Genomic DNA, 23364 nt, shown 5'->3' on the forward strand with positions numbered 1-23364 from the left:
AATGCCGCTCTCTTGTTTTTGGCCAACTACATAGTAAGTATACGAACTGCATTTTTTTTATCACCGATAAAGTATAGTATAGGAATGCAAACATATTTGTATGTATATACGTGCAAATGTTAACATGCAAATCGTAATATATCATATTAAGTATTTGTTTGATCAAAGTACTCAACTATACATTGTAGCTTTCAAAGTCATCAATAGTCTTAATTATAGCCAAACCTGGACGAAGAATCACCAAAGCTACACATGTATATGCATTCTTTTATATGATATCAGATCCTTAGTTTTATAAAAAATGATTTTTAACAAACCAAAACCAATATTTACATACAAGTAACCAAAGCACAGAGCTACGTAGCCGGTAATACACACGACGACCAATAGTCCATAAGCAGAAGTATCGACTCAATGGTAGTTATACTATTAGTATTACCAAATGTGATGGAACATACGTATGTGCATTCCTACAATTTACGTTTGTTTTGCTTAGTTTTTTGTTTTCTACATGTTCTATTTTGTGTATAAAACATCTATGGTCTTTGGTCTTGTGCCGTGTTGTTGTTCCGTCGTTTTCAGATTGTCTTCGACTAATGTTTTTTTTTAATATTCCTAAATTATCTTTCTTCCAAGAAAATAATTTGTGATTGATTAGCCTTATTACAATTGTACATTTATAGCATAACACTGAATAGTGAAAAAAATATCTGTAAAATCAAAGTACTGAAGTACTGAACATCGGATGACCGCAATTGCTTGTGGATGGTCCGACAAGCGCTTATCTCAGAAAAAAAATCCCATCTCTATACCTGAGACAAGTTCGTGCGTAGATGATAAATTAATGACAGGGAATTCATCATCACCGTAATGACTATAATTATATAATAGTGATACAAATCAGTATACTCTGGTTTATTGTTATATATTATGTTAATACTTGTATAATACAGTTACATGTATACATAATTTTCATGCATTTGTATATCATTATATTCTACTATAATATTGATAATAGTACAGTGCAAGTGCATGGTGGACACGTCACTCTTTTGTAATAGAATGAATTTGAGTAGGCATTCGTATTTTCCCGCAAAAAATGTTTAATCATCCGTGCAGAGTTATCGTTCCTTGAGATTGCAAACGTTCGTGAGATATTCTTCCGCATGCGTGTGCATAGATATTAATGATTTTTTTACTTATATGTTTATACATATAACAAAACATTTTAATATTATCAATGTATCTTCTTTAAAAAGTATTTGATGAATATTCATTAAAGAAATGAATTTATAACAAGCGATAAGGAATGTTAGCTTGCACTTGATGATGTCTACGTATTCATCATGTCTATAGATCGGTTAAAAACCCAAACGAATATAACGTAATGAAAATATAGGCGATAGCAATACACCAGATTGCTCTCACGGTCATCCGCTGTAAAAATACAGAGTGTAGTTAAAAGTATTATGTAATGATGTTTAATAAATGTTCATGACATATTCATCTCTTCTTAACATTTATCTTAACTCTTTTATAGTTGAATGTGATGAATGTTTATTTGTATTGTGTTATTCTGGATAATTCATGTTTCAAGTAATGGGATCCAATTACAACCATTAACACCTGCGTATAAGACATCTTAAAGGTTTTAAGGCATGGCTTACAGACCTGCCAACCCTATAATAAAATGAGGATAAAATACTTTTTCTCAGTTTTGCATCAGAACAAAATAGAATAGGAATCAATTGCGAACACAAAAAGGTATTCCAAAGACAAATACAAAAAATGACAAACAAATGTCGGGTGGTCAACTAAGCTTTCTGGTTTATAAATTTTGAAATAATAAAAAAACTGGGATTTCAAATCCATCAGACAAAAAGTAAAATCACAACAAATACTGAACTCCGAGGAAAATTAAAACAGGAAAATCCCACTTCAAATGAGAATATCGAAAGTTCAAACATATCAAACGAATGGATAACAACTGTCATATTCCTGACGTGGTTCAGGCATTTTATTATATAGAAAATGGTTGATTGAACCTGGTTTTATAGCAATCTAAACCTTTCACTTGTATGACTGTCGTGTCAAATTCCATTATATTGACAACGATGTATGAACAAAAGTTGACCTAAGATCGATTTTGTTATTTTTTAAAAACTTTTTGTGATGAAGCCCTTCAATTGTTTCTGTTTTTATACATACATGTACGCTTTCAAAAAATCGGTTTTGAGCGTCCGTAATAAAGGTAAATCCAGAAAAGCGAAAGCGCTTCGGACGTATTAAATTTATAACGTGTTGTTCTAATTTTTTCCTAGTTTATTTTCATTTTAATGCTTTTTTATTTTCAAATTGAAAGATACTTTATCATATCTCTTTTATTTTTATACCCCCCCCCCCCCCCCAAAAAAAAAAAACCAAACAAAAAAAAAACAAAAAAAAAAAGACTGAAAGAAAAAAACCCGATGCAGTTGGTATATATCGCTTGCATGAATCACTTGTATTAATTCCTTTTTCAAATTTGTTTCAGTGATGAATCTGAAATTGACTACATCAAACAAAATCGGTGTGTACTTAATTTACTAAATGGAGTACCTAATTATCAAACCGATGGGTCATTCTGTAAAAACGGAATATCAGATGAGGGTTTGGTATTCAATTCAGAACAATGTGGAATTGCATTTAACTATGCTAATTGGACAGAAACTCAGTATGTACATGTAACAGGTGCTTCCAATGGTCAGATCAATAGCGGGGACAGTATTGTTTACCTGCGTTTATTCAATGACCCAGATCATGTATTACCGTCAAGTTCTCTGAAAGTATGGACTGGTATACATCTTATAGATATCAAGGTACGAACCAAATAACAGTTTCCGGAAGAGTTTCGTTATTGGGCACCTGAAATTGCCAAAATAGCAGTAAAATTACTTAAGACACTGAAAATTATGTTCGTTTTAGCGATTAATGACCAAACATATAATTATGATCTAGAAACTAAACATGCTTAAGTGAATACTCATACCACATCTTCTTATAACTTAAAAGTGCATAAACATTACTTGAGATGTAACTTAAACTACTAGTATATAAACAGAATGCAATTGACATATATATGGATATGTTCACTTTTAAAATAGTTATTTGTTACCCTTCCTTACTGATCTTTATTTTCTCAAATTAAGGGACCATAAAAAATATTGATTTAGGGAAAAATAATACCCCCCCCCCTCCCACCTTGAAGTTAGATGGTTAGATGTTTGGGACACACCATTAGAATTGATCGGCATAATCTCTGTCATAAGCTTACATGTGTATATATACAATGTATGTACATTGTCGGAAAATAAAGTATTTGCACGAGCTTTAGAAACAGGACGAAAAGCGAGGCTTGCCGAGCTTTTCTCCAGTTTTGCAGCGAGTACAAATACATTTGATATTACCGACATTTTACATACATTTTATATATATTGTATATTGTTTTTATCCTGCAATTTACACATGGTATTTTAGCATTAGTTGTTTAAATCCAAATCATTGCCTCTGATTGTTTGAAAGAAATCGACATAATTGAAACGCGGACCGCGAAGAGGACCCCAAAATGAATTGTTACCCAGAAAGAAATATCCATATTACCGATTGCTTAACATTGAAGAGGGTGGCGGGGTAACAGGAGACTATTTGTAAATGTGCAAATAAAGCAAACATTACTTGTGTCCCTGTCATTTGTACATGCAATAGGACCGAGACCACAATTATTTCGTAGTGCATTTCTTTTAGAACATAAATGAAAATAAAAAACATCCCACCTGCGCTTTCTCAAAGAAACTTTTACAGTGTGTTGTACTACTTTTGGGACAAATTATATCAAAATTATAGAAAACTTCATTGGCTCTAACTTAAAATATAGACAATTTTATGTTTAGGGCGTCTTGAAATCTTTTGACAGCTTCCGAAGTGCTTATTTTTAACCTTTTTCAGCTGGACCAAATCACTACTTTCCTTTAAAATTCTGGACCCAATTTTTTTTACAGTGTAATTCCCCCCCCCCCCCCCCTACTTGCAATTTGAGGCATTAAAGATGGAGAAATAAATTTGGAAGGGGTATAAAACTTAATGGCAAGTAACCCACTGTCAACACTAGGGACTATATTTGAACAACGAAAATCAAGGGACTGTGGTCTCGGACAAATAACTAGCTGATTGCAGGATAATAAAAAATACTTACATTGGTGTTAATAGTTTTATTTATTTATTTTTCCAAAAAAAAATCACATTGAAATATATACACATGCATGTCCATATATACAGTTTCAGTTTGGTCTAAATAATTTGTTTCATATTTTTTTTCTACATGTATTCCTACTGAGCTTTCATTTGGTTATTCTGTTAATTAAATACAAATAAAAAAAACATACTACATGTACATGTATCACCAGATTTCAATCACAATTATCAGGTTGTGCATGAGGGTTAACTGGGTGTTACAAGGCCTTACAAAGTATATCTTGACAAAAATATTACCGTTCCTTTTCAAAAATCATAGTGTGAATTGTAAAGAGCTTTTTTTGTTTGCCGTTCAAACGTTTAAAGGAGGACCCCCAAAGGCTATGTACATTCCCAATTATACACTAGTATATTTCAACCTATTGTTGTGGGGACAATACATAAAAGGTAAAGCTAGGGTGTATCATGTTCAAGGTTAAATTGCCAGTTCTTAACCAAAAGATATATGCCTTATTGTATTTTGTCTGGCATTTGGTAGAGTGTTGTTTGTGTTTTCTTTTAAAGCTGGAGTTGATAACTATTTCATCAAATATGTACACATCATATTTTTATTTTTTGGGGAAAGGCAGCTGCAGCTTGGCTGAGGTTGATTAAGGACCCACCATCGGCATCGGTTAATTTTTTATCATTCTTCAGAGAAAGAGATTGGCAGGGGCCAAGAAGCCAATGCTACTGAATCTTGGGCTGGGCCCCTAATATTTAGCCGAAAATCACCACAGGTCTTGTGTCAATCTTATTCTTTCATACTTTGATAGTTCATTAGTTGCTTAGTTGTACCCCTAAAAAAATTGTATGAAAGATGTTAAATTGTAAATTGATTATCTTAATATTTTCCCTTGATCCTATATCTATGTAGTTTTCTGTATATTACCTAAACAAACTTTGTAGATTATATCAAAGCCTTTGGTGTCGCTCCTCTTCCCTATTGGTACCAGACTCAGTCTTCACGATAAACTTTTGAATCCACAAGCCGGAAGCTCAATTTTACGAACATTTAAGTTGGATTCTGTTGGCTTGTAGATCAAAATTTTACAAGCCCCCAAACAATTCTGCAAGCCATGGCTGTAGGACTTAGTTAAGCATGAAGACTGCTGAGACTAATGTGTTCTACTTCTACTTTACTTCTACTACTGAAGTTCTACAATTTTTTTGGCAAGCACTGTTTGGTCACGAGAAATATAAAAAACTAGCCATCCCATAAATCATCTCATCCTTAATGTCGGAAACGCGGAGCCATGAGTTGCATTTTTCACAATTCATGGACCTGGCCAGTACGTCTACAAACTCCACAACACGTCGTCCTTGGAACCAAGGTTTGGACAGTTGGAAGGTCCAAGTTCCACGTTTTCCCAAACTTGCAAATCAGTTGCATTTACAGGACCTTCCCTCAAAACAGCACCGTAAATATGGTCTTCACCGTTTATTGTATCCTTCCGATTCATTTGCTCATACGGTCCGCCTTTTTACTCCTAACGGTACTTGCCATCTTTCCTCGAACACGGTGGGAATACTTGTCGTCTGCCATGTTTGTTTACCGCCAGATTTTGACAGACGCGGTTCCGGTTCTATATTTACCATGACGATCATGTGACAAATCAAAACATCACGTGACGTAATGTCCTGCTCGTCCTTAATATGACTATTTTACGCATAGTGTATGAGCAAAAATATATGAGGCCGTGGCTTAACCCAATACAAGAATTTTCGTCGCATTACGATCTGAATTAAATATGAAGCAAAATATTTGACTAAGTAAAGCATTTGCCAATATTTAAAATTAACGACAGGATCTAATAATATGATGTTACATCAGTTGTTCACAAAATTATAGTAGTGTGTTGTGTACTGGAAGACAAAAGACTACTTAGACAAAATCAAAAAGTATGAATACTGGTTTTTGTCAGACAGATATCGCAGGAATACCTGAAGTGTATTACTTGCTTAATGTATGAGGCTGTTTGGTTTTCGAATTCAACGGGATAAAGTGGTCTCATTATTCCTTCTTTTTGTGCAACATAATTGACTTGTTTGATTCATTAAAAGTCGATTCTTTAGACATCTGGTAAACATGTCATCATGTCTCACAAAACATAAAGAAAAGGGCAGTATACAGTCGCAAAGTTTGCAGTACATTACATACACTTTTAAAAACCCCCACCTCAGTCTATTCATTGATACAAATCAAAACATCAACTGATGTCTCGTTTTTTGAATTGTAGACTAAATAACACTTTTAATATCCCGCTTGTCTGTTTATGAATATTTCTTACTTGATGTTTACATCATTAAAGAGGTACGCATAAAATTTTGAAAACTTTTCACTAACATACCGTCTACAACAAAGACATTATTGTACAAACACATTTGAAATGTTTGAAATATATATTTTGTATGTCTGAAAGACCACTTTATACATGTATAAGAAGCATAAGATACCAAAGGAACATTCAAACTCATCATGCACATAAGTTGAAAATAAACTGACAACGTCATGGCTAAAAGAGAAAACGACCAACAGAGAAATAACAGTACAAAAAAACACAACACAGAAACCCATAGACTAATGATAAAGATTATAGTAGATTTGGATACTAGTTTTCAATTTAATGTAAACATACCTTGTCTAAAACTTAATGGTTTATACATATCAACATATTTATGAACAATGAGACGTGGTATAATTGCCAATGATAGATTAAAATAATAAATACCGAAGGAAGGTGATGTAAGAATCTATGCTGTCACTGTACTGTACTGTTAATTAATTTTAGTGCGAAGCTATCCGTTTTTCCTGGTTTTATGGTGATTCAACAGTACATAAAAACACACTGTAAAAAAAAGACGGAAACTGTTTCGACTCGTGAGATCAATATAAAAAACTACTAAAAAAAAGCAAAAAAAAAAGCAATATTTCATCGGATGGTACATTAGCTGTGAAAAGATTATTCAAGCTAGTCACATTAATTTAGTCACTTATATATAAACTCATCATAGATATCAGGAATGAAATTTTGTATTTGCACAAGAAGCATATAGTCATGCTTTTCTACATTGTTATTTTAAATTTGACCCATAAATATATATATATACTATAAAAAGTACTTCCTAACCATTTTTGTTTTATGAAACAAAACGTTTATTCAGTTTTCAATTGTTATTCTAGTAATTTTGATTCACCTAGAACTACGATTACTCTACAGGGTTTAATTTATTGGTGTTTATTATTCAAATTATTGTCTTATTAAATACCACATTTAAAAATTGATGTCCTTTTTATAGGTAGTAATTCATGACACAGATGAAGCGACATTAGGAAAGGAATGTTACGCCCAAAATGATCCTCATATGAGGACATTTGGTCAAAGGTATGCACATAATTGCACGATTATTATAACTTTATTTGAAAAAGCCAAGACAAAAACAATGCTTGTTCAAAATCAATGCACATAATTCTATATTGTGTGAATGAACAGCTTTTTTATTGTATTTTTTTTTATAACAGACTGAGTATGTATTGAAAAATATTTACGTAAACTATATAATCATATTTCTTTTACGAATTATGTAAACTGATTTTTATTTGTATTCTGAATCTAATTTTCAGAAAATATGAGCTGCAGAATATTAATGGGCTAACTGCAGGAGAATATATAATGTATGAACATAAAAAGCTTCCATTACAGGTATAGTGAACTTTAATATTTTGGTCATATATAGATATAAGAAGATTTGGTATTAGTGCCAATGAGACAACTCTCCGTACAAATCACAATTTGTAAAGTAAACCATGATAGGTTAAAGTATGACCTTCCACACTGAGCCTTGGCTCACCCAAACAGAAAGCTATAAATAACTAGTGTAAAACCTTTCAAACAGGAAACAATGATGAAATCTATAATACAACAAGAACCGAAAAACATGTTTGAACCACATCAACAAACGACAACCACTGAACAACAGGTTTTTGCACATTTCGCTTATCAAATTCATGATCTGCAACTTTAAACATAAAGCTCTTTTGTTGATCACCTTTAATTCACCATGTATTAGAAGTATAGTGCAATGAAACACAAATTGCCATGAGTTCGAGGTATGCTACATTAAAAGATAATCTACCTTGATATAAAAAAAACCTCGGAAGAGAAGATCCTTGATGAGGGATGCAACTAAAACTTGCAATACCAAAAAACATGATCTGTCAAAATCAAAAACATAATGTTCAAGACCTATTGTATATATATATAGGAATATGTATTATGAGTGACAATGAAACAACTCTCCATCCAAGTCACAATTTGTAAAAGTAAACCATTATATGTCGGAGTACGGTCTTCAACACGGAGTCTTGGCTCACAACGAACAGTAAGCTATAAAGGGCAAAAAAAATAACTAGTGTAAAACCATTCAAACGGGAAAACCAATGGTATAATCTATTTAGAAAAAAAACACTTATGAACACATCAACAAACGACAACTACTGAATATCAGATTCCTGGCTCTAGACAGGTGCAAAGTATTGCAGCAGGTTTTGACGGTTTAAGGGTACCAAACCTTCACCCTTATCTAATAAAATTGTGTAACATCACAACATAGAAAGACATTTAGGAACGCCAAGAAATTTCTTGTATATCAATTAAACTATTCTAAAACTTATTACATGTAGAGTGAATATCAACAATTAAGCTACTAGACTAGTATACAATTGGTGCTCGATAACATTTCGTTTGTACTTGAGAAGATAGTTCCCTAAAACTTCAATGTGTAACTGATTCTCAAGTTGTTGTTAATTGTTTCAAAAATTTTAATACATGTCTTGAGTAAAAATTTTAAACAGCAAAAATGATAATTTATATATAGTTTGCAAAAATGACAAGCTGACCGTTACTAATAAAAGACTCCTTACCTGAGTTATTGCCCTTTAAAGGGGATGGTCTACTCATTTTCTAGTATTTTCCTCTAATCTTAAAAATTGTCATACTTAGGTTTTAACTGTTTATATTTTTTCTAGCAAAAAACGGTATAAAGATCTATAAAATATCAATATGACAAAAATCATAGGCTGACTCATTGAAGTAGCATGTACCCTTTAAAGACAATATTCTATTATCGTTTAAGCGATTGTCTTTTATTTCCCTTTTCACAGGGAAGCAATTTTATATGTTTCTCAGAACCAATTTTTTTTCTGAATGTATTCGCCCATATTCTAAAACTACAAACCATTCGAGATTTAAGGAACAATTTATTCAATCCTATAGTTAAATTATCTGCTTCCCCCCCCCGTTAAATTCACGACTAAAAATGGATACAAAACTTTTTATTCAAAACTAATGGGAACTAACTGTGCACCACTTACTGCGGACCTTTTCTGGATTGTAATGAGTTACAATTTATTTCTAATATCAGCAAAGACCCATCTTATACTAAATTTAATAAAAAAAACTTTTAGATATTTGGGTGATACATTGGATTTCAATTATGACGATTTACCTATGTACACTAAAGAGATTTATCCTGCTGAATTAACTTTAAATAAAGCTAATACTAACAATGACCACTGCTCTTTCCTGGATCTTGGTATTTATATCATTAGCTTAAAACCAAAATTTATGATAAAAGATTTATTTTTTCATTTCTTATTGTTAATGATCCATTATTAGATTGTGACGTTCCCTTGTCACCATCTTATGGTGTTTCTATATCCCAACTTGTTCGATTCGCCCGTGTATGTATCAACGTATTAGATTTTAACGAAACAAGTCTATGTACTACTGAAAACTTATTACAGCAGGGTTTTTGATATCACACATTAGTGAAAACATTAACTTAATCTTATCATCGGTACAAGGACATCATTCGTAAATATAAATCAACGTACAGACATCTTATACGTTCAGGTATTTCACATTCAATCTGTTAGGGTAATATTCTTTACAAAGCACAAAAATTTCGGCTTACACATCTAAAGCCAACAAAACCTTTGAACAGACTTTTAAGCAGGGATATAGTTACAACACTATTGTCAGGTCATTAAAAATGGCATATTTTGGCTTTAATACAGATTCACTTATAGGGATTTTGCATGGAAAATAAACACATTTATTCTAAAACTAGTAGTTGGCATGATATGTGTTATGTTCTTCTAATATATGTTTTGATGGTATGATACTAAACCCCTAACGGGAGGGATTATGCTTTATATTCATATGATGAAGACATAATCTTTCAATCAGTGTAATTAAGGTCTGAAGCTGGCATGTCAATAACTGCTAGTAAATCTTGTTAATTTATGTATCATTGTCATTTTGTTAAGTTTCTTTTGTTACCTATTCTGACATCGGTCTCGGAATTCTTTTAAACTGAGTTTTACTGTGCGCATTGCTGTGTGTTTTTTTCTAGATTGGGTAGAGATATAGGGGGAGGGTTGAGATATCAAAAACTTTTGCGGCTGTCCAAAGTCTAGAGCCTCACCTTTGTCAGTCTTTTATGATTTTTATTTTTGTTCATTTCTATATTTCGGAGTTTAATATGACGTTTTTTTTTATCACTGATCTAGTACACATTTTTGTTTAGGTGCCATCTGAAGCACGCCCTCAGGTGCAGGATTTTCTCGCTGTATTAAAGACTCATTGGTGGCATTCGGCTGTTATTTGCTCCTTGTCGGGTTGTTGTCTCTTTGACACAATCCCCATTTCAATTCTCAATTTTAATATAAGTAAAATTTTATTTGTAGGTAAACGCATTCTTCAAACGATGTAAAAGTGGAAGCAATGCATTGTGTAATTGTGGAGTAGCAGTCAGAAGTGGTGACAGCTTATTTGTAACCAATTTTTGTGAAACAGAATTGACGAATGGTGAGAGAAGAACAAACAATTATATTATACAGAGGTTATGTGATGACCAGAACCTTATTGTGGAAGAAACCGGCGATAAATTTAAGGTTGTAATCTCTTTCATTCTAATACTATTATGTATTCTTTATACAAGAAGCATTCACACCTGGACGTTAAGAAAACATCAAACACACTATTTTTTTTAAATATATATAATTGTCATTTAAACATTGGTCCTTCTTAATGTACATGTCAAAAGTAAAATGATGAAAAAAATACTAAAAAGTATACGGTAAATTTGGAAATACACATAGTTGTGTTTAATACACATATGTGACCAGCCACAACATATCCAGGCTTATGGTAGTAGAACGTAATTGTGAGAAAAAACGCCGTTAACTATATGTGACAAATCACTTCCAGGCTTAGGAGGGTACATTGTCTAAAATTTGCTTCTTGTATATTTATCTATATAATATTCCGAAACAAAACTATCTGTCATGTTATTATGACATTTATTTGTTCTAATAGCAATGAAACGAGTCATTTCGAATACCGGTATGAAAATGAGACTGTTCTATGACGACTTTTATTTCTTGAAGGCACTTATATATAAAATACAAAATTATTGTATGTATTGGCCCTTAGTAATGTTCAATAGCGTATTTGAATAACATTTCAAAGAATTAAATTTACTACATTACAAACAATTCTTAGCTCTATTTTAGAACATGTAATTTAAACTTGTTGAAACGAAGTTAGTTTAAAATTTGTAAGCTTTAAGAATTCCTTTTTTTTTGTCTCTTAATTTAAATTTATCATGCATGTCTCTAAACATAGTATGTGACGCGTAACAGTTTATAAGTCTTGGTGTTCTCATATATGCATTTAATACGGTGCATTTATTATGGATATATTTAAGACTCTATTTATGAAATAAAATCTATAGAGCAGAGCATTTTTAGTTTTTTGTAGCTCTATTTTAGAACATGTAATTTAAAGTTGTTGAAATGAAGTTAGTTTAAAATTTGTCAAAGTAAGAGTTAAGAATTCCTTAGATTTATTATGCATGTCTCTATACATAGTATGCGACGCGTAACAGTTTATAAGTAGTTGTTTCTTATGGATATATTTCTGACTCCATTTATGAAAGAAAATATATAGAGCAGAGCTTTTTGGGTTTTTTTGTAGCTCTTTTTTAGAACATGTAATTTAAAATTGTTGAAATGAAGTTAGTTTAAAATTTGTCAAAGTAAGAGTTAAGAATTCCTTAGATTTATTATGCATGTCTCTATACATAGTATGCGACGCGTAACAGTTTATGTAGGTGTTTGTTATGGATATATTTCTGACTCCATTTATGAAGGAAAATCTATAGAGAGTTTTTTTTTTGTATCAATTTAAAATGTAGATTCAAATATTTTGAACTTCTAACGAAAAAGTAAAACTTTTTCAATGATGTATAGTTCGGCGTCCGCAAAAAAGAAGCCAAGGAAAGTGTTTATCTCTTCTTCACAAATACGTATTTCATTGAATCACGATATTTATCATGTTTATAATTTTTCTAACAATGACGTTCCACCTCCATTAATAAAGGCAACAGTAGTATACCGCTGTTCAAAACTCATAAATCCATGGACAAAAAACAAAATCGGGATAACAAACTAAAACCGAGCTAAAACATAAGCCTGGAAATGTCATGTCGGGTCACATATATAACACATTGTATTGTTAACTCTTTTGAAAACTTATAATTTTTTGTAGCAGTATGACAAAGAACTTAATTTGTGTGCAGAAGCATGACTTTTAATCTGAATAATGTCATATTATTGTATTATATGTTAAAAATGAAGTGATGTTGTAGGATTGTCTTCGGACGAAATACCCGTCAGAGTTAAAGGAACAAGATGAGCAAAACCAATACTGTATAGCAGGCAAATAAAATACCTCAAAAGTCACACGCATATCTCGAATATGGAATAATTCAAACGAGATTGTATTTGTCGTTCCTAATTGCAATTATTTCCATAAATGTATCCCGAATCCAATAAGTAACGAAGCAACTTTAAAATCTATTTATTTGAATTCCGATCGTTACACTGATTATTTATTTCCTTAGGTTCATTATTCTTTTTGTTTCAGATAATTCTTCCAACTGGTACAAAAGTACTTTTTTCCCATACAACGTCGAATGATGGCAAACATACCATTCAACAAATATCCATATTTCCATCTTCTCTAGATCTTGAAATGACATCAGGTCTGTGTGGATCCTACACTGGCAAGACAGATGACAGTTTAATACCAAGGAAACAATTTATAACTTCTGATGCAGCCACATTTGCAAAATCCTGGAAGTAAGTCTTTACAAACATCAATAATTAAATACATGTTGTATTGATTTACTGTCAATATACAATTCACTCTTCGCTTGTAATTTGACCAAAGAAAGTTACATTGTATTATGACGAACGTATAAAAATTACACTACACAATTTTTAAGGCTACCATCATGAACTGAGGTCTTTTTAAAAAAATTCTTAAGATACCAGTAAGTCGTCTGATGTGTTATTAAACTAGTTAAAACATTTTGATTGAGTATACATTCGCGTTGCGGTTGATGCTTGTACAAGGTCTTGCTATTTTCGGTTCTTGGAATTCTTTGATGTGTCTTTTTAATCGATTTTCTAGACTCGAACATTTGTCGAACGATAAATTACAAATGAGTACAAATTGCTAAAACTGTCAGTTAATGGCTAAAATGAGTGATTGTATTTTCATTGAAAATTGTTTTCCTTTATTTCTAATTTCAAAACTGGACGGTTTTGATCTTTTCATCGTCCTCATGATTATGACATTTTGGTATCAGTTTCTCTCGACTGTTCTGAATGTCCTCTTGGTATCGGCCACCATCTTTTACTTGCTTTAGATTTGCTCTGTCACCACACAACCAATAAAATAAACAACCTTATCTTATTTGCTTTTAGTTCGAAGACCTTCGTTATTATATTAATTCTAATTTCCATATTAAATGAATTGAAGATGAAATCTAAAATGAGTACTTGCTCGTAAATGATCGTAAGGTCTAAAAAGCATTCTATTTTGGAGTGTGCATTTTTTCAGAAACTGCAAAATATAACGAGAAACCGAAAAAACGTGAAACCAAAATGAACTGTCAGCAAGAAAAAAATCAACATACATGTCAACATTGTCAAAATAATCAATTGGCTCCTTATATGAACATGTGCAGTTCCGTATATGATAACATATTTTACATATTGTTAATTGGAATTCTCACGAAAACTATAACAGGGAAATAAACCAAATACTCAGCAAACGTATTTCTACAAATAGGTCACCTGAACTAAATTTTAAGTCGACCCATCATAGAAGATAATTTCTTTACGATATTTGCGTAAAGATATTTTATATATCTAGTTTGAAATAATCAGAAACTATAGATTTGCAAAATAAATAATTCTAACTAAATCATCAGACGACTCCTTATAGACCTTCGTGACCTTTATTTACATTTTAATACATATTTTTGTGTTTTGGTTTAGAATGTAGAGAAACAATTAGTAGAAATCATGATGGTAAAAATATATATAAAATTGTAGAAAACGAAAGTTACTACATACATAAAAATCAGCCAAAACAATAAAGAAAAGACAATAATCGGGTGTAAAAAAAAGAATAACTGTGAAACACAAAGAATTACTAGGCAATATTTGATTATTGATTATTGAACTGAAATATGTACAGTTTTAAAAAATCTTCTAATCCTTAAAAAAAATCAAAATAAGAATAATTTGTTGAACATTTTACAGAACATGAGTTATTTTAAAGACAAATAAAAAACTTAAAATCTAAAGAATATAGAATTTATGGGCCCCACAATTAGACTCTCATACAAAGAAGTAATTGGACTTGAATACCAATTAATACGCATGATTTTGGATCCTCATTGCTCTTCAATTTTGTACTTCTTTGGCATTTTAACTATTTCGATACGAGCGTTACTGATGAGTCTTATGCAGACGAAACGCGCGTCTGACATACTAAATTATAATCCTGGTATCTTTGATAACTATTTGATCAATGGCTGACAAGAAAGTAGATACAGGAAACGTTTACATTGCAAATATTAATAGCAAAATAAGTTCTCATTATTAGTAAACATGACCAACTTCGGAAATGGATAACAAATAAGTATTTCCATTTTATCCATATTTTTGTTCTTTTAAAGACAAGTTTTAAAGAGAAAAAAAACCTAAAACAAATTGCAAAAATGTCCAACAAGATAAGATCTACATATACGGAAATTATGTCAATGTTTGCACTCTAAGATATGCTGATCCGAAAGTGTTATTTTTTTTTATATTATTTGCAGTTATCAATATAGCCACCTTGACATCTGTTGTTCTTCTATTTTTTTATGTTTTTCGGAGGCGGTGATATATAATGCAGTTTTCATTTTTTTATTTTAATAGAGTCGAAAACGATATTCAAGATTTGACGTTATTTGACTCAGAAGGAAAATTAAAGCCAACGGAATATTCTGTACCACAGTTTTGTAAATGTTCACTTCTTGATGAACACTACCCTTATAGAAGTGCGGACTGTAATTTATCCGCTGCAATGAAGACATGTAGAAGTACAAAAATACTTAAGAGTGTATACACAACATCCTGTAAAAACAGAGTATACTTTTCGAAGAGATCAGTTGGACGTGGTATTACAAAATCGACTGACGAAACTGAGGAAGATGATGATAAGCCAACTATGTATCCAATGACGTCTGATTCAAATGTAGATGAAAGTGTAAGTTTTTAAATCACAAAGAGGTATTTATCAGTTAAAAAATATATTGCGAGTCAAAAAATACAAATATAGGCATAAGAAATAAGTCGCCATTTTGATACATACACCAAACGATGAAACGTACATATTACTTTATTAATTGAATGAATCCGATCATTTTGTAAAGAAGATGATAATAATTATAATAAACAAAATTTCGAGTGAATTGACAATTCGTTATACAGTATTCAAAGTTATTACAATAAGCACCTCATGAATTGCAAAAAAAAAATAAAAAAAAAATGTGGCTTTCTAGGAGGACATTCAACACTTATAAGTCGAGATTCCCTTATAACCCAATAGCAAAAAGAAAAGACGGAAAATTATTTAGAAGAGACTATAAAGAAACATAAGAGTGATCAATACTTACCCCACAGAAAACCTTGGCTGATCTCAGGTTCTACGGAATGGTTAAAATAATATTTATTATCTATAGCTAGAAACACAAAGTGAAGACAATTCGGGTTGAGTCTTGGTGATGAGAGTTGTTTTTTAAGGTCACAAAAAGAGAAAATGAATACAAAGTGGACATAAAAACAACAACAACATATCTGTGGTCTGTGGTAATTCGTTATACGAAATATATTATTCGTTATAATGGCACCAATTATATTGCACATGATAAAAACATATTCAGTGCTGTCCAAATAAAATAGAAATTCAATTGCTTGTCCAAAAATACGACCCATTAACGTTTCAAATAAGTTGTCGATAAACAAATATTATTATCTTTCATTTAGAACCAGATTGAGTCTGACTGGTCGAATGGCTGGACTAATGATACTGCACGCCAATTTTGTACTGACAGTATTTATAACGCTCCTGCATTCGGTCCTTGTTCCCAATATGTTCCATTTATGGATCCAGAGGCCTACATAGAAAACTGCATATTGGATATCAAGGTTTGTTAAATGTAAACGTTGACTTTTTTCAGTAAATTATTTTTTTTCAGGTTAAATTGATTTCGTTTTTTTGTTCATTTATCATGTTTATATGGTACTTCAATTATAGTTTATAATATTTTGGTGTCATTCATTTGACTTGGCTCGTTACTTATAAATCAAATCATTGTGCTATTGACCTTTGGTGGTAAATTTTTGTATTTTTGTTGATCGGTTATGATAAGGTGCATTTCCTATTTGCAATTTTCGTTTTCTTGTTGACACATTTATTTGTATGTATAGTGATTAAGAAGATAATGGATATTGATGCGACTGTATTACAAGTGAGATGTTTAGCTAGCTATATAACAAGAAAAATGTTGTACCGAGTCATGAAAATGAAATTTGTTATCCATGCGTATGATGTGTTTTGCCATTTGATGTGGGACTTTCCATTATGATTTTTTTCGGGGCTCGATCTTTTGCTTATTTTACAAACAATCAAACTTAATGGCTAGAAGTTTCAGTGTTCATGATTTGTTTTGAAAAAGGAGTTTGTCCTGTAAAGGCCGATCCTAGCCTAAAAGTTTAGTTTCATCGGATGAAAAATTTGGACACGTTTTAAACACTTAATTGTCCACTTCAGTCAATTTACAATGTAATTAAATTAAATGAAAGATTCGAACTCAGATAGTAATTACAGACGCATAAATTCAAGCATGAATATGACAAATCTATCAAATGTGTCTTAATATGCTAATTTTCAGATGTTTTTTGTCAAAAATGAAAGTGGCCTCATCCCTGTTCACTCTCAATCTTTATATAAAATGAATTATCTTCATTTACAACTTACATTTCAATATTAAGAATGAACACAAATGCGGCTACTTTTATTAAAAACGGAAACGTCTAAAATTTGACTCAAATTCTAACATTGTGAAGATTTCAGCAATTTAGCATGACTTAACACAAGTTTTATAGAACACAACTTACGTTTTGCATCCATTAATCAAATTATTCCTTTGACAGTATGAAGGTAATTCTACTTGGATCAAGTCGACATTGGAAGGTTTTGCCGATGTTTGTTTAGAAAAAGCACAGAAACTAGAAAATTTGACTAAAACAAACGACACAACATCTTTGGGGGTCGAGAAATCTATTTTTGACCTTATATCGGAATCGACATGTGCAGACAATTGTTCAGGTCATGGACAATGTTTGGAAGGTAAGACGTTCAAATTGTTCAAAAATAATGTAAAATTAAGTAAAGAAATTTGATATTGAATTTGTTGATCAGTTAACACCTAACATTTATGAAATATAAAACTAAGGAGATGTGTTATGATTGTCAATAAAGTTCAAGTAAAAGTGGATGTAAGCAGTTATAACAATGAAAACAATCATACCGTATGGTTGGCTTTAAAAGTGTCAGACATGAAAGATATGAAAACTTTCAATTAAGAAAACTATTTAAAACGAAAAAATTAAATATGACAGACTTGAATAAACGACAACCACTTATATTAAATGCACGCTTTGAACTTAGGACAGGCACTTAAAAAAATGTGGCGGTGTTAAACATGTTTATGAGCGATCATTTCTTTGCAAACCTGGTACAATGGTGTTACAGTACAACACTAGAACAAGATATAAAATTCAATATTGAAAAGGCTTAACTTATCTAATGTATATTAATTCACATAACAAAACTATTGAGTGAACGTCGACTGGTACTTATACATCCAACATAAAAAAGACACTAGATACAGATCTGAGAATACTCGCAGTTACTGACAGCTAGTTCAAAGCCAATATAAACCAATGAAAAAATCATGTATATAAGACTAAAATACAAATAAGTTCATTATAAGGTTATTTTGAAATATTGATCATGGTAGCAGTGGAAAATACTAATGTACTTATGCGTTCAGTGCTCAAAAGTAACTTTACAAGATACTTAAGTTGATCAAATGTCAACTGTTTTTTTTGACAAATAATTGTTTTTTATTTTAAAAGTAACATGCCAATAACCACTTTGTTCTTATATAATGTCTAAACAACATGACACAAATAGTTAATCTGTATCAATGCGTTTTAATTAATGTTCGACGGATAGAACAAAACGCAGTTTGTATTTATTTCTAGGTGTTTGTAATTGTACAACTGGATATTTTGGATCGTCTTGTTCATCTGATGCTTCACAACCACCGCTATTAATAAGAAACGCATTTGAAGGAGAATGTGATACGGCGAAAAAACCATGCAAGAAATTTATAATTCCTGGCAGTAATTTTATTGATGACGGTAACCTGACTTGTAGATTTGAGTCTTTTAGGGTTAGTTTGCGGCATATCATAAATAATCTTGAACAGTAATTCAGAAATATATATATATTTTTCTAATTGGAGTAAACATTGACGAGGAAGATGTTTTGTTTTGTTTACAACTTTATCAGTTCCACGAGGAAGCAATACAACTTTTTATTCAATTTCCTATTTCATTTTTGTCCAGGCAAAATAATTAATTTGTCTTATAACTTACTTTGCTCATCTTCCATGTATTCCACAGATCATTAACAAATAAAGGTCAATCCATGTGCACGTATCGACATTTACCTGTCCGTTAATGCAAGAAACGGATTATCTACTTGTCATTAAATTATAAATGTCTGTTGTAACGTGTCATATTCTAAATTATATTGTAATTATTTATGTAAAACTATTCAAATTTCAAAACTGTCGGTTCATAGTCTCCTTTTTAATTCAGGTATACGTTTCATGCTATTGACTATTTCCTTCATCTGTAATAGAGAAAATTTCGCCACGATTTACAAATGAAAAAAATAACGAGTGCTAGTTTTTAATTTTAAATGTTTTTAAATTTCGCAATTTTAAATGGCTTTTGAAAATGGTTTTATCATGATAAAAACAGCCATGTAGACCTTCGTCAATTATATTATGCATTTTAATTTATTCATATCGAAAGCGTCATTTTATCTGTATTTTAACTCATTTGTCGTAATTCGTTTTTATAGCTGTTAATGGCACTCAGTGAATTGGCCTTCACGACAGACCTTTAGTTGTCCGTTTAAATTCTGCATATGTGCAACATACATTTGAAATCATGCAACTTTTCTGATTTAAAAATATGTTTTTTTTATCAGATACTGAAGAACACTTCCTCAAGCACTGTTGTGTGGGACGAAACTTTTATGTATCCTGGAAAATTTCGAAGTTCTTTTTTCATGAATTGCGAATTGCCTGAAACTCGACGTAAACGGTCTACAGATGATCAGAAAAATGTGGAAGGATATGATGTTTCAGTATCAAACAATGGTTCGGTTTTTACTGAACCTCTCACAATTATCGTTTTTGATTCTTCATGTTTCAAATGTAATCTAACGGAATTGCAGTGCGACGAATTGGTGAGTAAAAGCACATGTTTGATAAACTAACTTTGTTCGAGCCCAGCTTGAAGTGTTTCATAACTTTCTTTTAGTATGTATATAATTAAATAACAGATAATGCATTAGGGAACTACTTGTTGATTTTTTTGGGGAAGGGCTAGGATGCATTTTTTAGTTTTAATCTCTGTGCAGCATTTTTATTTTACACTCTATTTGGTCCTGTGTTTTTCATTAGTTTATCCTGACTTTGTATACATAAATTCTAAGTTTACCTTTTATTTTGCCAAATTTCGCATCCTGCTTAAAACTTCTGTGTTCTCTTTCCTTTTTTTAAATTTCTTGCCAGCCCCTTCCTCTCAATTGTCAATGTATAGGTATCTCTAGGTGAATAAAAGCATACCGATTTGTTATTCAGTGCTTTTCCAATTAGTTTTGACGTAACCTTCGAGTCTTGATAATACGTTTAATACATTGTTAACCTGTTATCGATAATGAGATTTTGTTATGACTATTAAACCAGCGAATATTCACTTCTTATAAAGGGCTTAATGAAATTTTATTTTGTGAAGAAAAATCTGTTATTTACGTCATAACGACTATAACTTATTAAGATGCGCTGATTATCAGACTGAACACTAGTTTTAATAACCTTTAAATGTTTTTGCAGGATACATGCCCAGGATTAAAAGAAGGTATGTTTTATTTAGAACAATTGTAATGATGCAATAGATTGATGTATCAGTAAAGATTTGTTGGAAATTAGAAATGTTATTTTCATTTCTTTACTTTGAATGTCTTTTATAGCTTGAAAACATAGTGTCCCGCTGAGGACGTCATAAAATATCTTCATATGTTGAATAATAGTCTCACTTGTATCATTCATCTCCTTATTTGTATAATAATTATACTGTGGAATGAGGCTAGTTATTATCTCTCTGAAATCTGTGAAGAGAAATGTACTGGTACAGTATATAGAATAGTTCTAATACCATAGCAAAAGTATTGACGGAATTGGTTCCGTACTAAATTATATTCATTATTTCTAACCCTGGACATACTTCTATCATAGGGATAACATTTTTTAGAACAGTTTTGGTCAGTTCGATTATATAACTTTCAACCCGTAATCGGATCCTCACATTTCTGCCCTGAAACAGTTATACAGTATTTTTGCTCTAGGGTATACAAATGATAACAAAAGTTATGAAAACATTATTCTGACACTTCTTATGATGATATAGATAATTTTTCATATACTTAACGGTTTTTATGTTATTTGATTTCAGAGCCTACGACACCAACAGACTCAATATCTATATTTTTGGTAATTTCGTTGGCTATATCGATTTCGATTATCATGTTGATAGTTGGATTACTGTGTCTGAAGAAAAAAATAAGAACAAGGTTAATAAAATAAGTTTACATAGTTATATACGTTTCAAATACTTAATTAAACATTCACACATTCTGTTAGAATTCGTTTATGTACTTGTTATCTTATATACAAAACACAGCACTTCCCTGTATTCTATATTTTAAAGCATGCAATTTTCAAATTTAATAAAACAAATGAACACAGGAATAAAATATAACGCTAGAATAAGAAAAAAAAGGCACAAAAGTATGTTGACTATTATAATGATCCGTATTAGTTCCATTGAATTGAAATGATGTCGGCTGGTCGGTCAAAAACTTCATAAGTGTAACTAATGCTTTCATATTTAAGATTAAGATGCATTATTGATGTCTACATTATTTCTATTTAACCGAGACCTATCTTTCTGATTTCAGGCAACAAGAACCATATGTTGGTGACATGAAGACCATGACTAAAAACAGTATTTAAGTTTAATGACGAAACAAGAAAGTTTGCAGTGTTACATTTGTAATTAGTCAAAAGTGATTATTTAATGGTTTCGGCATATCTGTAAAAACAGTATTCAAATCTATTGACGAATCAGGAAATTTTGTAGAGTTATTTGCTCAAATGTGATAATTTAATGGTCTATATGTATGCATATATGTAAATGTTCTGTACCATAACGTGATAAAGGCATTATAACTAATATTCAGGAATTTTAAAATCAAAATTAGACGTTAAGCATTTTTATTGACTGTGTGAAAATGATCAAAATCAAATATTTTAAAATATTTTTATTTCTTAGAACAAGAATTGAAAATATACATTATTTAAAAATTTGTTTGAGTATTTGGTGGATGAAGGGATACTTACAGTATCCAATAATAGAACAGTTTTTATACAATATGTTGATCTTTAAATCTTTCCAAGTCTATCAAAATTTTGAATAAAGCTAAACAGATGAAATACGATATCTGTTATTGGAGACGTTGCAGAACTGAAGAATTTATATATGCATCGAAGTATCCATAAATGTGCGTTACAGTTGAAATGAATATGTTATTCTGACCAAATGACTCAATCAATGTGTTAATCAAATTATAATGTGTCATCTTTTCATATGATAAGCATGATAAGGGTCCTATTGTATGGCTTATTTGTATATAAAACATTGAAGTACTAAGAAAGTATAAAATCATAATATATTGTAACTTCTAGATTCGAGTGCATGTTAGCTAATAAAGAATATCTTAAACTTTTGTATCTAAAATGTATGCCGAATATATGCCGTTTACTTTATGTAGTTATACCTTAAGTAAGATGGTGATGAACAAGGTAATATATGCATTTTCACAAGAAAATCTTGCCGAAAAGGTCCTGTTACAAATGTGAGCTATTTATAATGCGAACAGGCATAACAACTTCCATAAATACATGAAATACTTTGGCTTTATAAATATTTTGATATGAGCGTCACTGATGAGTCATATGTAGACGAAACGCGCGTCTAGCGTACTAAATTATAATCCTGGTACCTTTGATAACTATTTACTGTACTTTGATGAAATTCTGATAAAACATCGTCTGGGATGAAAATTTCAGGGACTGAATTTTCGGCTCTCCCTTGACACCATTTGCGAGTATGGTCTTGAGGAAACGATGATAGTCCGTCGGACGGGGACGATAAATGGCTGACCCGTGTTAAGAGAGAGTCATATCTTTTGCACGTTAAAG

The 23364-nt window shown here is 31.3% G+C and overlaps 2 protein-coding genes across 2 annotated transcripts; both read left to right on the forward strand.

Moving 5' to 3' along the window:
- The first annotated feature begins 414 nt into the window (after positions 1-414).
- Positions 415-13481, forward strand: LOC139484160 (uncharacterized). Its single transcript, XM_071267891.1, has 6 exons — positions 415-458; positions 2534-2858; positions 7570-7655; positions 7895-7973; positions 11021-11227; positions 13263-13481. The coding sequence occupies exons 1-6, from the start codon at positions 415-417 to the stop codon at positions 13479-13481; spliced, it is 960 nt and encodes a 319-aa protein (XP_071123992.1).
- A 2265-nt stretch (positions 13482-15746) lies between these two features.
- LOC139485798 (von Willebrand factor D and EGF domain-containing protein-like) lies at positions 15747-22819 on the forward strand. The gene is made up of 8 exons (XM_071270445.1): positions 15747-15944; positions 16724-16885; positions 17894-18089; positions 19010-19200; positions 20028-20288; positions 20938-20962; positions 21557-21674; positions 22062-22819. Exons 1-8 carry the CDS (start codon positions 15762-15764, stop codon positions 22114-22116), a joined length of 1191 nt encoding a protein of 396 aa, XP_071126546.1. The 5' UTR covers positions 15747-15761; the 3' UTR covers positions 22117-22819.
- The last annotated feature ends 545 nt before the right edge of the window (positions 22820-23364 follow it).

This window comes from Mytilus edulis, chromosome 8, assembly GCF_963676685.1.
Source record: "Mytilus edulis chromosome 8, xbMytEdul2.2, whole genome shotgun sequence".
Classification (NCBI taxonomy): Eukaryota; Metazoa; Mollusca; class Bivalvia; order Mytilida; family Mytilidae; genus Mytilus; species Mytilus edulis.

Excerpts from the sequence above, each read along its gene's own strand:
- LOC139484160 (XM_071267891.1), top strand. The coding sequence starts at position 415 with ATGGTAGTTATACTATTAGTATTACCAAATGTGATGGAACATAC. Across the intron at positions 7,974-11,020 it reads ATAAAAAGCTTCCATTACAG|GTAAACGCATTCTTCAAACG; the intron begins GTATAGTGAACT and ends TTTTATTTGTAG. Across the intron at positions 11,228-13,262 it reads AAACCGGCGATAAATTTAAG|ATAATTCTTCCAACTGGTAC; the intron begins GTTGTAATCTCT and ends TTTTTGTTTCAG.
- LOC139485798 (XM_071270445.1), top strand. The coding sequence starts at position 15,762 with ATGAAGACATGTAGAAGTACAAAAATACTTAAGAGTGTATACACAACA. Across the intron at positions 15,945-16,723 it reads ATTCAAATGTAGATGAAAGT|AACCAGATTGAGTCTGACTG; the intron begins GTAAGTTTTTAA and ends TCTTTCATTTAG. Across the intron at positions 18,090-19,009 it reads TCATGGACAATGTTTGGAAG|GTGTTTGTAATTGTACAACT; the intron begins GTAAGACGTTCA and ends ATTTATTTCTAG.